The sequence below is a fragment of the Entelurus aequoreus genome, linkage group LG04, assembly GCF_033978785.1.
Source record: "Entelurus aequoreus isolate RoL-2023_Sb linkage group LG04, RoL_Eaeq_v1.1, whole genome shotgun sequence".
NCBI classification, from domain to species: Eukaryota; Metazoa; Chordata; class Actinopteri; order Syngnathiformes; family Syngnathidae; genus Entelurus; species Entelurus aequoreus.
The window spans coordinates 3,826,412-3,841,753 of NC_084734.1; the positions used below are offsets into that span (position 1 = coordinate 3,826,412).

The 15,342-nt window shown below is 37.9% G+C and overlaps 2 protein-coding genes and 1 pseudogene across 2 annotated transcripts; all 3 read left to right on the forward strand.

Annotated features, from left to right (window-relative positions):
* The first annotated feature begins 768 nt into the window (after positions 1 to 768).
* On the forward strand, positions 769 to 3,216 carry LOC133648099 (protocadherin beta-15-like; annotated as a pseudogene).
* Positions 3,217 to 5,947: 2,731 nt separating this feature from the next.
* LOC133648100 (protocadherin beta-15-like) lies at positions 5,948 to 10,218 on the forward strand. The gene is made up of 2 exons (XM_062043880.1): positions 5,948 to 8,390; positions 10,192 to 10,218. The coding sequence occupies exons 1-2, from the start codon at positions 5,997 to 5,999 to the stop codon at positions 10,216 to 10,218; spliced, it is 2,421 nt and encodes an 806-aa protein (XP_061899864.1). The 5' UTR covers positions 5,948 to 5,996.
* Positions 10,219 to 10,658: 440 nt separating this feature from the next.
* LOC133648101 (protocadherin beta-15-like) lies at positions 10,659 to 14,581 on the forward strand (the record flags this gene model as incomplete). Its single annotated transcript, XM_062043881.1, has 3 exons — positions 10,659 to 10,687; positions 11,052 to 13,413; positions 14,465 to 14,581. Coding segments are annotated over 3 exons (2,508 nt in total), but the record flags the coding sequence as incomplete, so codon positions are not given.
* Between the last annotated feature and the right edge of the window lie 761 nt (positions 14,582 to 15,342).

The following is a 15,342-nucleotide window of genomic DNA, read 5'->3' on the forward strand; positions in this document are numbered from 1 at the left end:
TTTGTTTGTAAATGTATTTTTAAAAGAATATTTCTAATCTAAATATGCAGATCATTAAGTTATAGGCTTTAAGAAGGAAGCTGAAGAGATTTAAACGCCCAAAAATTTTCAATTTTTCTGACACAAGCATTCTGTTAAGTTTCAGAACAGGATACAAATTTAAAAAAACAAAAAGTTGCTGTACTTTGTTTTCATTAAACTAAGTTTTCCCCTGATACATATATTACTTTTTAACAAAAAAACACAATAAAGTTCAACATTTGAACGTATGAGAGTTTCTCATTGAATCAGGAGTACTGTAGTCTACTGTTGTACAACAGCGAGATAACATGATAATTGTGTAATGTTTTAATTATTTAAAGACGTGATTTTAAAAATGTGTATACATTTTTTTTTAACTCTTTTTGAATATTAAACAATTATCTAAGGTCTCGGACATTTGCGGAATAATGGTCAGAAGTAGCGAAGAGAAAGACTGAAACATAAATCATTATTAAAGCGGACGATAGCTGTACAAAAAGCTATTTCTCTCATTATTGTATCTTGATATGAATACAGCAGCATATATATGACAACCGCAATTTTCTTACAGTGCACATGGTGTCAGTAGAGACCAGCAGCAGATTCATGCAGGCTTCGTTTGTGCTGTGCAACACTCATTGTTGGATTCTAGTGTTCTTCATAGCGTTAAAGGAGGAGGACGAAGGCAAAAGGGTTTTTAGTGGTCGAATGATATTTTGAAAATTGGAAGTGTGTTGCATTTTAAGCGTTAATATCAGAGGATGGCGCACACACGACGCATGGATCACAGATGCAGCTTCATCTTTTTCTTTGTTCTGCTCGATTGCGCACACGGGGACCTGAGCTATTCTGTACAAGAGGAGCTGAAACGTGGATCTATCATTGGAAATATCGCCAAGGATCTCGGATTGGAGGTGGGGAAACTGTCTGCTCGCAAGCCTCGTGTCGACATGGAAAGAAATGACAAACAGTATTGCGGAATAAACCTCCGGACAGGAGATTTAATGGTTGCTGACAGGATCGACCGAGAGGAGCATTGCGGTGAAAAACCTTCCTGTGTTCTAAGATTCGATCTGCTGCTGGAGAATCCTTTGGAACTACACAGGTTGTCTCTGCAAGTGCAGGACGTGAATGACAATGTGCCGATTTTTCCCTAAAGATGTTGTGAGGCTGGAAATTAGTGAGTTAGCTGACAAAGGAGCTAAATATCGCCTTAATGCAGCAAATGATGCAGATATCGGCACAAATTCTGTTCAAAGGTACATTTTACAACAAAATACTAATTTTATGTTTCATATTCAGACGGCCAATTCTGGCAGTAAATATGGTGAACTGATTTTGGATAAGGAATTAGACAGAGAAGAACAGCAGGAATTAAAATTACTCCTTACAGCAGTGGATGGTGGTTCTCCTCCCAGATCTGGTACAGTAGTCATACATATCATTGTACTTGATGCTAATGACAACGCCCCAGTTTTTACTCAGGCTGTTTATACATCATCTGTCAAAGAAGACGCTGCACTTAAAACACCAGTTATTACTGTGAGCGCATCCGATGCAGACGAGGGTGTGAATGGCGAAGTAACATACGAGTTCAGCAAAATGTCTGATAAATCACGAAATATTTTTTCTGTCAATGATAAAACCGGAGAAATATTTGTTACAGGCGAGATTGATTATGAAGAGGGATCAACGCATGAAGTGTATGTTGAAGCTAAAGATGGTTATGGACTTTCTACTGTGACAAAAGTTGTAATTAATATAAGTGATGTAAATGACAACGCTCCTGTGATCAATTTAAAGTCACTGTCTAATCCAGTACCAGAGAATGTGTCACCTGGTACAGAGGTGGGCATCATTAATGTTCAGGACAGAGATTCTGAGAAGAATGGACAGGTCCGCTGCTCCCTTCAACAAAATATCCCCTTTAAGTTAGTTCCTTCGATTAAAAACTATTATTCTCTGGTGACTACTGGACAACTGGACCGTGAACTAGTGTCTGATTACAACATTACAATCAGTGCCACTGACGAGGGCTCTCCTCCTCTGTCCTCCTCGAAAAGTCTCCACTTATCTGTAGCAGACATCAACGACAACCCACCTGTGTTTGAGGAACAGTCCTACAGTGCATATGTGAGTGAAAATAACAAAGCTGGCTCCACTTTATGTTCTGTTAGTGCTCGAGACCCTGACTGGAGACAGAACGGTACCGTGATTTATTCTCTGTTAGCTGCTGAGGTGAACGGTGCCCCGGTGTCCTCCTATGTATCTGTTAACGGAGACACAGGTGTTATCCACACTGTGAGATCGCTTGATTATGAACACCTGAGGAGTTTTAAAGTCCACGTCATGGCCAGAGACAACGGTTCTCCTCCGCTGAGCAGCAACGTGAGCGTCAGTGTGTTCATATCGGATGTGAATGACAACTCTCCTCAGATACTGTACCCCTCCCCAGAGGGTAACTCCTTCATGACAGAGCTGGTCCCCAAAGCTGCACACGGAGGCTCTGTGGTGTCCAAAGTGATAGCGGTGGACGCAGACTCCGGACAGAACGCCTGGCTGTCCTATCATATAGTCAAGTCCACTGATCCGGGACTTTTCACCATTGGTCTCCACAGTGGAGAGATCAGGACCCAGCGGGACATTTCTGAATCTGACAGCATGAAACAGAACCTGATTGTGGCAGTGAAAGATAACGGACAGCCCCCTCTCTCTGCCACCTGCTCCATGTATTTACTTATTTCTGACAACTTGGCTGAGGTGCCAGAACTGAAGGACATTTCTTATGAGGAGAAGAATTCCAAACTGACGTCTTATCTGATCATCGCGCTGGTGTCTGTGTCCACCTTCTTTCTGACCTTCATCATCATCGTCCTGGGTGTGAGGTTTTGTCGCAGGAGAAAGCCCAGACTGTTGTTTGATGGAGCAGTTGCCATCCCCAGCGCGTATCTGCCTCCTAATTACGCAGATGTTGACGGCACAGGAACTTTACGCAGCACCTACAACTATGACGCCTACTTGACAACAGGTTCTAGAACCAGTGACTTTAAGTTTGTGTCTTCTTACAATGACAACACGCTGCCTGCTGACCAGACCTTGAGGAAAAGTCCTTCTGACTTTGATGATGAGCTTCATGATTCTTTCGACCCTTTGGAGGTAGGACCCTTTTGTGATTTTATGACAATGCCTGAATAAATGCACTCATTGTTTAGGAAGAACATATATTTATATATTGATTATCATGGCAGTTTCTTGAGCAACATTGTTATCATGGTTTGATATTACTGATATCCTAATGCATAATTTTTTGTCAAGATATAATTTTTCTGAGATGACACATACTGAAAAGCTAAAAAAAGACTAAAATGACACATTCATAACCTTTTTGTAATGGCTTTACTTGTGTGGTCACTTTTGTTTATTCAGTTGTGACTTGAGAAGAACTGATTTTACATGTCTTTGCCAATCAACATTGTTAATCAAGATCTTTATATTTTTTATAATTGTGTGGTATTGTCTCAATTATCAGCTTAAGCAATGGTTGTGGACGCCTTTGACCTTTATATTTAAATCTGACTGAAATTGTCATTATGGCTTATTTAATTTGTTTTGCAATTGAAGTGTTTTGTTCATTTTGGGTTTGTAAAATGAAGCAGGTTTTTGGATGTTGTACGGTATCAACGGTTTTACTGTTTTATTTTATTTTTCATTTTTTAAATAATACGGTGGCAATCACAAATAGTTATTCCGTGTATTGTCTTCTGAAGGCCGAGGGAAGTGAGAATCTGTAAAAAGAAAAGACAAATCAGGCTCTGAAAATAAATACTAAATTGTAAAAATCATGTTAATGAAAGTAAAAACACATTAACTCAGTTTACTCAAAATCGGTTTACCATTTATCATTATATATTTACTATTTGTTTTCTGAAAAGTTAACAGGTTTGGACTAAACTAAACATGTTTTTGCTCGTTACTGGTCATTTTGTTTTTGACAAAATGTTTACAATTGAAGGTGGTATGATATATTATCGCACATCAGACAATTGCGATTTTCTGTATATGCTACAAGAAGTCTCAACACTTTTTTATCCATTGGTAGACCTTTAGTTTTTAGTTTTTTAACATGTTGTACACGTTGAGTTTAGATGTCAATTATCATGTTTAAATTGTATCATTGTTATCGTCAACTGAAGCTTAACCAAGTGGACTCTATGTCTGACTACCAGCTGTTGAAAGGGAGGATGACGTTTCCCCCTTTAAAAGTTTTTGAGGCTAATTGGCTTCAGATCTCGCTGTCCTTGTTCAATTGAGACTTTTGAGTTTGTATATTTTTTATTTTTGCCCTTTTGAACTGGTGGGAAACAGTTATGGGTATATTATGGACATCAAGCGAAAATGCCGTAACAAAAACAAAAAACAAAAACACACAAAACAAAACGTTAATTCAACATTTTTAAGAAGATGTTCAACTTGTATGTACATATATATATATTGTGTTAAAATGCAAGGAACGTAAACATGCAGTAGTCTGTCTTTACTCACAAGTCCTTTGGAAAACTAGCACATTGTGAATATGACACATTCAGTATTGTTCAAATACAGATCATCCTGTATGAACATTTACATTTACACAACATTACATTTCGCAAAATGTGGTCTTCTTTTGATTTTCTGTTTTATGAATCTTATAGGTCTACAATTTAAAAAAAAATAAACTAAGTTGCCCGTCTGATGGTATTTATTGGTGATCTATTTAGGGTGTACTCCATCTCTGACCAAGTCACCTGGTATAGACTCCATTATAGCTCTGAGTGAAAACAGATAAATGTATGGGAAACTCAATATATAACTTTTGTGTTGAAAAAATTGTGTTATTTTCTTATCTTGCACCTGCTCTAACCACTAATGACGTAGGTGTTTTTAACATTGACCTTAAATTCCTTTTTTCTCTGATGGAAATAAAAAACAGCCTATTGGTAAAGCTTCCTGTTGTGCATGGATCAATAGTGTATAATTCAATAATTTGGCTTTGGGGCTGAAACCAAATGGTTTTTTTTTTGTTTGTTTACAATTTTTAAAGACAGTTTGTTTTTATCTTGCTATTTCTTCCTATAATTATATCATAACTTTCCCCTAATTACTTTGTAACACTGAAACATTTGTATGCTTTGTAAAACTTCTGAATTAATTGAATTTGTTTGTAAATGCATTTTTAAAAGAATATTTCTAATCTAAATATGCAGATCATTAAGTTATAGGCTTTAAGAAGGAAGCTGAAGAGATTTAAACGCCCAAATATTTTCAATTTTTCTGACACAAGCATTCTGTTAAGTTTCAGAACAGGATACAAATTTAAAAAAACAAAAAGTTGCTGTACTTTGTTTTCATTAAACTAAGTTTTCCCCTGATACATATATTACTTTTTAACAAAAAAACACAATAAAGTTCAACATTTGAACGTATGAGAGTTTCTCATTGAATCAGGAGTACTGTAGTCTACTGTTGTACAACAGCGAGATAACATGATAATTGTGTAATGTTTTAATTATTTAAAGACGTGATTTTAAAAATGTGTATACATTTTTTTTTAACTCTTTTTGAATATTAAACAATTATCTAAGGTCTCGGACATTTGCGGAATAATGGTCAGAAGTAGCGAAGAGAAAGACTGAAACATAAATCATTATTAAAGCGGACGATAGCTGTACAAAAAGCTATTTCTCTCATTATTGTATCTTGATATGAATACAGCAGCATATATATGACAACCGCAATTTTCTTACAGTGCACATGGTGTCAGTAGAGACCAGCAGCAGATTCATGCAGGCTTCGTTTGTGCTGTGCAACACTCATTGTTGGATTCTAGTGTTCTTCATAGCGTTAAAGGAGGAGGACGAAGGCAAAAGGGTTTTTAGTGGTCGAATGAGATTTTGAAAATTGAAAGTGTGTTGCATTTTAAGCGTTAATATCAGAGGATGGCGCACACACGACGCATGGATCACAGATGCAGCTTCATCTTTTTCTTTGTTCTGCTCGATTGCGCACACGGGGACCTGAGCTATTCTGTACAAGAGGAGCTGAAACGTGGATCTATCATTGGAAATATCGCCAAGGATCTCGGATTGGAGGTGGGGAAACTGTCTGCTCGCAAGCCTCGTGTCGACATGGAAAGAAATGACAAACAGTATTGCGGAATAAACCTCCGGACAGGAGATTTAATGGTTGCTGACAGGATCGACCGAGAGGAGCATTGCGGTGAAAAACCTTCCTGTGTTCTAAGATTCGATCTGCTGCTGGAGAATCCTTTGGAACTACACAGGTTGTCTCTGCAAGTGCAGGACGTGAATGACAATGTGCCGATTTTCCCTAATGATGTTGTGAGGCTGGAAATTAGTGAGTCTGCTGTCAAAGGAGCTAAATATCGCCTTAATGCAGCAAATGATGCAGATATCAGCACAAATTCTGTCCAAAGCTACATTTTACAACGAAATGCTAATTTTGTGTTCCATATTCAGACAACCAATTCTGGCAATAAATACGGTGAACTGATTTTGGATAAGGAATTAGACAGAGAAGAACAGCAGGAATTAAAATTACTCCTTACAGCAGTGGATGGTGGTTCTCCTCCCAGATCTGGTACAGTAGTCATACATATCATTGTACTTGATGCTAATGACAACGCCCCAGTTTTTACTCAGGCTGTTTATACATCATCTGTTAAAGAAGATGCTGCACTTAAAACACCAGTTATTACTGTGAGCGCATCCGATGCAGACGAGGGTGTAAATGGCGAAGTAACATACCAGTTCAGCAAAATGTCTGATAAATCACGAAATATTTTTTCTCTCAGTGATAAAACTGGAGAAATATTTGTTACAGGCGAGATTGATTATGAAGAGGGATCAACACATGAAGTGTTTGTTGAAGCTAAAGATGGTTATGGACTTTCTTCTGAGACAAAAGTTATAATTAATATAAATGATGTAAATGACAACGCTCCTGTGATCAATTTAAAGTCACTGTCTAATCCAGTACCAGAGAATGTGTCACCTGGTACAGAGGTGGGCATCATTAATGTTCAGGACAGAGACTCTGAGAAGAACGGACAGGTCCGCTGCTTCCTTCAACAAAATATCCCTTTTAAGTTAGTTCCTTCAATTAAAAACTATTATTCTCTGGTGACTACTGGACAACTGGACCGTGAACTAGTGTCTGATTACAACATTACAATCAGTGCCACTGACGAGGGCTCTCCTCCTCTGTCCTCCTCTAAAAGTCTCCACTTATCTGTAGCAGACATCAATGACAACCCACCTGTGTTTGAGGAACAGTCCTACAGTGCATATGTGAGTGAAAATAACAAAGCTGGCTCCACTTTATGTTCTGTTAGTGCTCGAGACTCCGACTGGAGACAGAACGGTACCGTGATTTATTCTCTGTTAGCTGCTGAGGTGAACGGTGCCCCGGTGTCCTCCTATGTATCTGTTAACGGAGACACAGGTGTGATCCACGCTGTGAGATCGCTTGATTACGAACACCTGAGGAGTTTTAAAGTCCACGTCATGGCCAGAGACAACGGTTCTCCTCCACTGAGCAGCAACGTGAGCGTCAGTGTGTTCATATCAGATGTGAATGACAACTCTCCACAGATACTGTACCCCTCCCCAGAGGGTAACTCCTTCATGACCGAGCTGGTCCCCAAAGCTGCACACGGAGGCTCTGTGGTGTCCAAAGTGATAGCGGTGGACGCAGACTCCGGACAGAACGCCTGGCTGTTCTATCATATAGTCAAGTCCACTGATCCGGGACTTTTCACCATTGGTCTCCACAGTGGAGAGATCAGGACCCAGCGGGACATTTCTGAATCCGACAGCATGAAACAGAACCTGATTGTGGCAGTGAAAGATAACGGACAGCCCCCTCTCTCTGCCACCTGCTCCATGTATTTACTTATTTCTGACAACTTGGCTGAGGTGCCAGAACTGAAGGACATTTCTTATGAGGAGAAGAATTCCAAACTGACGTCTTATCTGATCATCGCGCTGGTGTCTGTGTCCACCTTCTTTCTGACCTTCATCATCATCGTCCTGGGTGTGAGGTTTTGTCGCAGGAGAAAGCCCAGACTGTTGTTTGATGGAGCAGTTGCCATCCCCAGCGCGTATCTGCCTCCTAATTACGCAGATGTTGACGGCACAGGAACTTTACGCAGCACCTACAACTATGACGCCTACTTGACAACAGGTTCTAGAACCAGTGACTTCAAGTTTGTGTCTTCTTACAATGACAACACGCTGCCTGCTGACCAGACTCTGAGGAAAAGTCCTTCTGACTTTGTTGATGATCTTCATGATTCTTTCGACCCTTTGGAGGTAGGACCCTTTTGCCATTTTATGACACTGCCTGGATACATGCAGTCATTTTTAAGGAAGAACAATATTCATATATTGTTTATCATAGCAGTTTCTTGAGCAACATTATCATGGTTTGATATTACTGATATCCTATTGCATAATTTCGTGTCAAGATATTTTTCGTAGGTGACAAATGCTGAAAAGCAAAAAAAAGACTAAAATGACACATTTATAACCTTTTTGTGGTCGCTTTTGTTTAGTAGGTTGTGACTTGAGAAGAACTTGTTGTACATTTACGATTTTAATCATATTTTTTGATGCAATGCATTGTCAATCAACATTGTTAATCAAGATCTTTATATATATTTTTTATAATTGTGTGGTATTGTCTCAATTATCAGCTTCAGCAATGGTTGTGGACACAGATAGTGACCTGTTTACCTTTTTGTTTAAGTCTGATTGAAATAGTAATTACGGCTCATGTAATTTGTTTTGCAATTTAAGTGTTTTAATAATTTTAGGTTTGTAAAATGCTGCAAGTTTTTGGATGTTGTGCAGTATCAAACTTTGGACTGTTGTATTTTATTTTGTATTTTTTAAATAATACGGTGGTAATCACACATAGCTTTTTCCATGTATGTTCCTCTGAATGCCGAGGGAACTGCGAATCTGGAAAAAAAACAGAAAAATCAGGCACCGAAAATATATATTTAATTGTAAAAATCATATTTATGAAAGTAAAAACACATTTACTCAGTTTACACAAAATCGTTTTACAAGTTATTCTTTTTTTACTATTTGTTTTCAGAAATGTTAACAGGTTTGGACTTAACTAAACATGTTTTTGCTGGTTACTGGTCAATTTGTTTTTGACAAAATGTTTACAAAAGATCTAAGGTATAGTATGATTTATTATCGTACATTAGACAATTGTGTTTCTGTAGACTTTCCTATTGATTGGTAGGCCTTTATTTTTTATTTTTTTTAAATTTTGTACACTTTGAGTTTAGTGTCAATTATCATCTTTAAGTTGTATCATTGCAATCATCAACTGAAGCTTAACCAAGTGGACTCTAGTTTTGACTACCAGCTGTTGAAAGGGAGGATGACGTTTCCCCCTTTAAAGGTTTTTGAGGATAATTGGCTTCAGATCTCACTGTCCTTGTTTAATTGAGAGTTTGAGTGTGCATATTTTTTCTTTTTGCACTTTCGAACTGGTGGGAAACAGTTATGGGTGCATTATGGACAGCAAGTGAAAATGCTGTAAAAAACAAAAAAACAAACAAACACACGAAACAAAACGTTAGTTTAACATTTTTAAGAAGATGTTCAACTTGTATGTAAATATATATATTGTGTTAAAATGCAAGGAACACAAACATGCAGTAGTCTGTCTTTACTCACAAGTCCTTTGGCAAACTAGCACATTGTGAATATGACACATTCAGTATCGTTCAAATACAGATCATCCTATATGAACATTTACATTTACACAATACATTTCGCAAAATGTGTTGTTTTTTTTTAATTTTCTGTTTTATAAATATTATAGGTGTACAGTAAAAAAAAAAAAAAACTAAGTTGCCCAGCTGTAATCTGACAGTATTTATTGGTGATCTATTTAGGGTGTTCCACCTTCTCTGACCAAGTCACCTGGGATAGACTCCATCATGACTCTGAGTGAAAACCGATACATGTATAGAAGCTTCAATATTTCGCTTTTGTGTTGAAAATGGTGTTATTTTCTTATCTTGCACCTGCTCTAACCACTAACGACATAGATCTTTTTAACATTGACCTTGTTTGCCTTTTTTCTCAGATAGGAAACAAAACAGCCTATTGGTAAAGCTTCCTGTTGTGTATGGATCAATAGTGTATACTTCATTAATGTGGCTTTGGGGCTGAAACCAGCTGTTGTTTTTTAAATGTATTTTTAAAGTCACTTTGTTTTTATCTTGCTTTTCCTTCCTATAATTATATCATAACTTTCCCCTAATTACTTTGTAGCACTGAAAAATGTGTATGCTTTGTAAAATGTTGAATTAATTGAATTATTTGTACATGTATTTTTAAAAGAACATTTCTAAGCTAAAGATGCAGATCATTCATTTTTAGGATTTAAGAAGGAAGCTGGCAAGATGTAACCGCCTAAATATTTTAGTAGTCTACTGTTGTACGACAGTGAGATAACATGATAACCGTGTAATGTTTTAATTATTTAAAGACGTGATTTTAAAAATGTGTATACATTTTTTTTAACTCTTTTTGAATATTAAACAATTATCTAAGGTCTCGGACATTTGCGGAATAATGGTCAGAAGTAGCAAAGAGAAAGACTGAAACATAAATCATTATTAAAGCGGACAATAGCTGTACAATAAACTACATTCTCTCATTATTGTATGTTGATATAAATACAATGCAGCATATATATGACAACCGCAATTTTCTTACAGTACACATGGTGTCAGTAGAGACCAGCAGCCGATTCATGCAGGCTTCGTTTGTGCTGCGCAACACTCATTGTTGGATTCTAGTGTTCTTCAGAGCGTTAAAGGAGGACGACGAAGGCAAAAGGGGTTTTTAGTGGTCGAATGAGCTTTTGAAAATTGGAAGTGTGTTGCATTTTGTGCGTTAATTTCAGAGGATGGCGCACACACGACGCATGGATCACAGATGCAGCTTCATCTTTTTCTTTGTTCTGCTCGATTGCGCACACGGAGACCTGAGCTATTCTGTACAAGAGGAGCTGAAACGGGGATCTATCATTGGAAATATCGCCAAGGATCTCGGATTGGAGGTGGGGAAACTGTCTGCTCGCAAGCCTCGTGTCGACATGGAAAGAAATGACAAACAGTATTGCGGAATAAACCTCCGGACAGGAGATTTAATGGTTGCTGACAGGATCGACCGAGAGGAGCATTGCGGTGAAAAACCTTCATGTGTTCTAAGATTCGATCTGCTGCTGGAGAATCCTTTGGAACTACACAGGTTGTCTCTGCAAGTGCAGGACGTGAATGACAATGTGCCGATTTTCCCTAATGATGTTGTGAGGCTGGAAATTAGTGAGTCTGCTGTCAAAGGAGCTAAATATCGCCTTAATGCAGCAAATGATGCAGATATAAGCACAAATTCTGTCCAAAGCTACATTTTACAACGAAATGCTAATTTTGTGTTCCATATTCAGACAACCAATTCTGGCAATAAATACGGTGAACTGATTTTGGATAAGGAATTAGACAGAGAAGAAAAGCAGGATTTAAAATTACTCCTTACAGCAGTGGATGGTGGTTCTCCTCCTAGATCTGGTACAGTAGTCATACATATCATTGTACTTGATGCTAATGACAACGCCCCAGTTTTTACTCAGGCTGTTTATACATCATCTGTTAAAGAAGATGCTGCACTTAAAACACCAGTTATTACTGTGAGTGCATCCGATGCAGATGAGGGTGTGAATGGCGAAGTAACATACCAGTTCAGCAAAATGTCTGAAAAATCACGAAATATTTTTTCTCTCAGTGATAAAACTGGAGAAATATTTGTTACAGGCGAGATTGATTATGAAGAGGGATCAACACATGAAGTGTTTGTTGAAGCTAAAGATGGTTATGGACTTTCTTCTGAGACAAAAGTTATAATTAATATAAATGATGTAAATGACAACGCTCCTGTGATCAATTTAAAGTCACTGTCTAATCCAATACCAGAGAATGTGTCACCTGGTACAGAGGTGGGCATCATTAATGTTCAGGACAGAGACTCTGAGAAGAACGGACAGGTCCGCTGCTTCCTTCAACAAAATATCCCTTTTAAGTTAGTTCCTTCAATTAAAAACTATTATTCTCTGGTGACTACTGGACAACTGGACCGTGAACTAGTGTCTGATTACAACATTACAATCAGTGCCACTGACGAGGGCTCTCCTCCTCTGTCCTCCTCTAAAAGTCTCCACTTATCTGTAGCAGACATCAATGACAACCCACCTGTGTTTGAGGAACAGTCCTACAGTGCATATGTGAGTGAAAATAACAAAGCTGGCTCCACTTTATGTTCTGTTAGTGCTCGAGACTCCGACTGGAGACAGAACGGTACCGTGATTTATTCTCTGTTAGCTGCTGAGGTGAACGGTGCCCCGGTGTCCTCCTATGTGTCTGTTAACGGAGACACAGGTGTGATCCACGCTGTCAGGTCATTTGATTATGAACACTTGAGGAGTTTTAAAGTCCACGTCATGGCCAGAGACAACGGTTCTCCTCCGCTGAGCAGCAACGTGAGCGTCAGTGTGTTCATATCGGATGTGAATGACAACTCTCCTCAGATACTGTACCCCTCCCCAGAGGGTAACTCCTTCATGACAGAGCTGGTCCCCAAAGCTGCACACGGAGGCGCTGTGGTGTCCAAAGTGATAGCGGTGGACGCAGACTCTGGACAGAATGCCTGGCTGTCCTATCATATAATCAAGTCCACTGATCCGGGACTTTTCACCATTGGTCTCCACAGTGGAGAGATCAGGACCCAGCGGGACATTTCTGAATCTGACAGCATGAAACAGAACCTGATTGTGGCAGTGAAAGATAACGGACAGCCCCCTCTCTCTGCCACCTGCTCCATGTATTTACTTATTTCTGACAACTTGGCTGAGGTGCCAGAACTGAAGGACATTTCTTATGAGGAGAAGAATTCCAAACTGACGTCTTATCTGATCATCGCGCTGGTGTCTGTGTCCACCTTCTTTCTGACCTTCATCATCATCGTCCTGGGTGTGAGGTTTTGTCGCAGGAGAAAGCCCAGACTGTTGTTTGATGGAGCAGTTGCCATCCCCAGCGCGTATCTGCCTCCTAATTACGCAGATGTTGACGGCACAGGAACTTTACGCAGCACCTACAACTATGACGCCTACTTGACAACAGGTTCTAGAACCAGTGACTTTAAGTTTGTGTCTTCTTACAATGACAACACGCTGCCTGCTGACCAGACTCTGAGGAAAAGTCCTTCTGACTTTGTTGATGATCTTCATGATTCTTTCGACCCTTTGGAGGTAGGACCCTTTTGCCATTTTATGACACTGCCTGGATACATGCAGTCATTTTTAAGGAAGAACAATATTCATATATTGTTTATCATAGCAGTTTCTTGAGCAACATTATCATGGTTTGATATTACTGATATCCTATTGCATAATTTCGTGTCAAGATATTTTTCGTAGGTGACAAATGCTGAAAAGCAAAAAAAAGACTAAAATGACACATTTATAACCTTTTTGTGGTCGCTTTTGTTTAGTAGGTTGTGACTTGAGAAGAACTTGTTGTACATTTACGATTTTAATCATATTTTTTGATGCAATGCATTGTCAATCAACATTGTTAATCAAGATCTTTATATATATTTTTTATAATTGTGTGGTATTGTCTCAATTATCAGCTTCAGCAATGGTTGTGGACACAGATAGTGACCTGTTTACCTTTTTGTTTAAGTCTGATTGAAATAGTAATTACGGCTCATGTAATTTGTTTTGCAATTTAAGTGTTTTAATAATTTTAGGTTTGTAAAATGCTGCAAGTTTTTGGATGTTGTGCAGTATCAAACTTTGGACTGTTGTATTTTATTTTGTATTTTTTAAATAATACGGTGGTAATCACACATAGCTTTTTCCATGTATGTTCCTCTGAATGCCGAGGGAACTGCGAATCTGGAAAAAAAACAGAAAAATCAGGCACCGAAAATATATATTTAATTGTAAAAATCATATTTATGAAAGTAAAAACACATTTACTCAGTTTACACAAAATCGTTTTACAAGTTATTCTTTTTTTACTATTTGTTTTCAGAAATGTTAACAGGTTTGGACTTAACTAAACATGTTTTTGCTGGTTACTGGTCAATTTGTTTTTGACAAAATGTTTACAAAAGATCTAAGGTATAGTATGATTTATTATCGTACATTAGACAATTGTGGTATATATGCTTCTCTACACTTTCCTATTCATTGGTAGGCCTTTATTCTATTTTATTTTTTTAACATTTTGTACACTTTGAGTTTAGTGTCAATTATCATCTTTAAGTTGTATCATTGTAATCATCAACTGAAGCTTAACCAAGTGGACTCAATTTTTGACTACCAGCTGTTGAAAGGGAGGATGATGTTTCCCCCTGTAAAGGTTTTTGAGGATAGTTGGCTTCAGATCTCGCTGTCCTTGTTCAATTGAGACTTTGAGTGAGCATATTTTTTCTTTTTGCACTTTCGAACTGGTGGGAAACAGTTATGATGGCATTATGGACAGCAAGTGAAAATGCTGTAAAAAACAAAAAAAAAAAAAAACACACGAAACAAAACGTTAGTTTAACATTTTTAAGAAGATGTTCAACTTGTATGTAAATATATATATTGTGTTAAAATGCAAGGAACGTAAAAGTGCAGTAGTCTGTCTTTACTCACAAGTCCTTTGGAAAACTAGCACATTGTGAATATGACACATTCAGTATCGTTCAAATACAGATCATCCTATATGAACATTTACATTTACACAACATTACATTTCGCAAAATGTGGTAATTTTTTGTAATTTTCTGTTTTATAAATATTATAGGTCTACAGTAAAAAAAACAAAAAACTAAATTGCCAAGGTGTAATCTGACAGTATTTATTGGTAATCTATTTAGGGTGTTCCACCTTCTCTGACCAAGTCACCTGGGATAGACTCCATCATGACTCTGAGTGAAAACCGATACATGTATGGAATCCTCAATATTTCGCTTTTGTGTTGAACATTTTTATCTTCTTATCTTGCACCTGCTCTAACCACTAACAACGTAGATCTTTTGAACATTGACCTTGTTTTCCTTTTTTCTCTGAAAAAAAACAGCCTATTGGTAAAGCTTCCTGTTGTGTATGGATCAATAATGTATACTTCATTAATGTGGCTTTGGGGCTGAAACCAGCTGTTGTTTTTTAAAATTATTTTTAAAG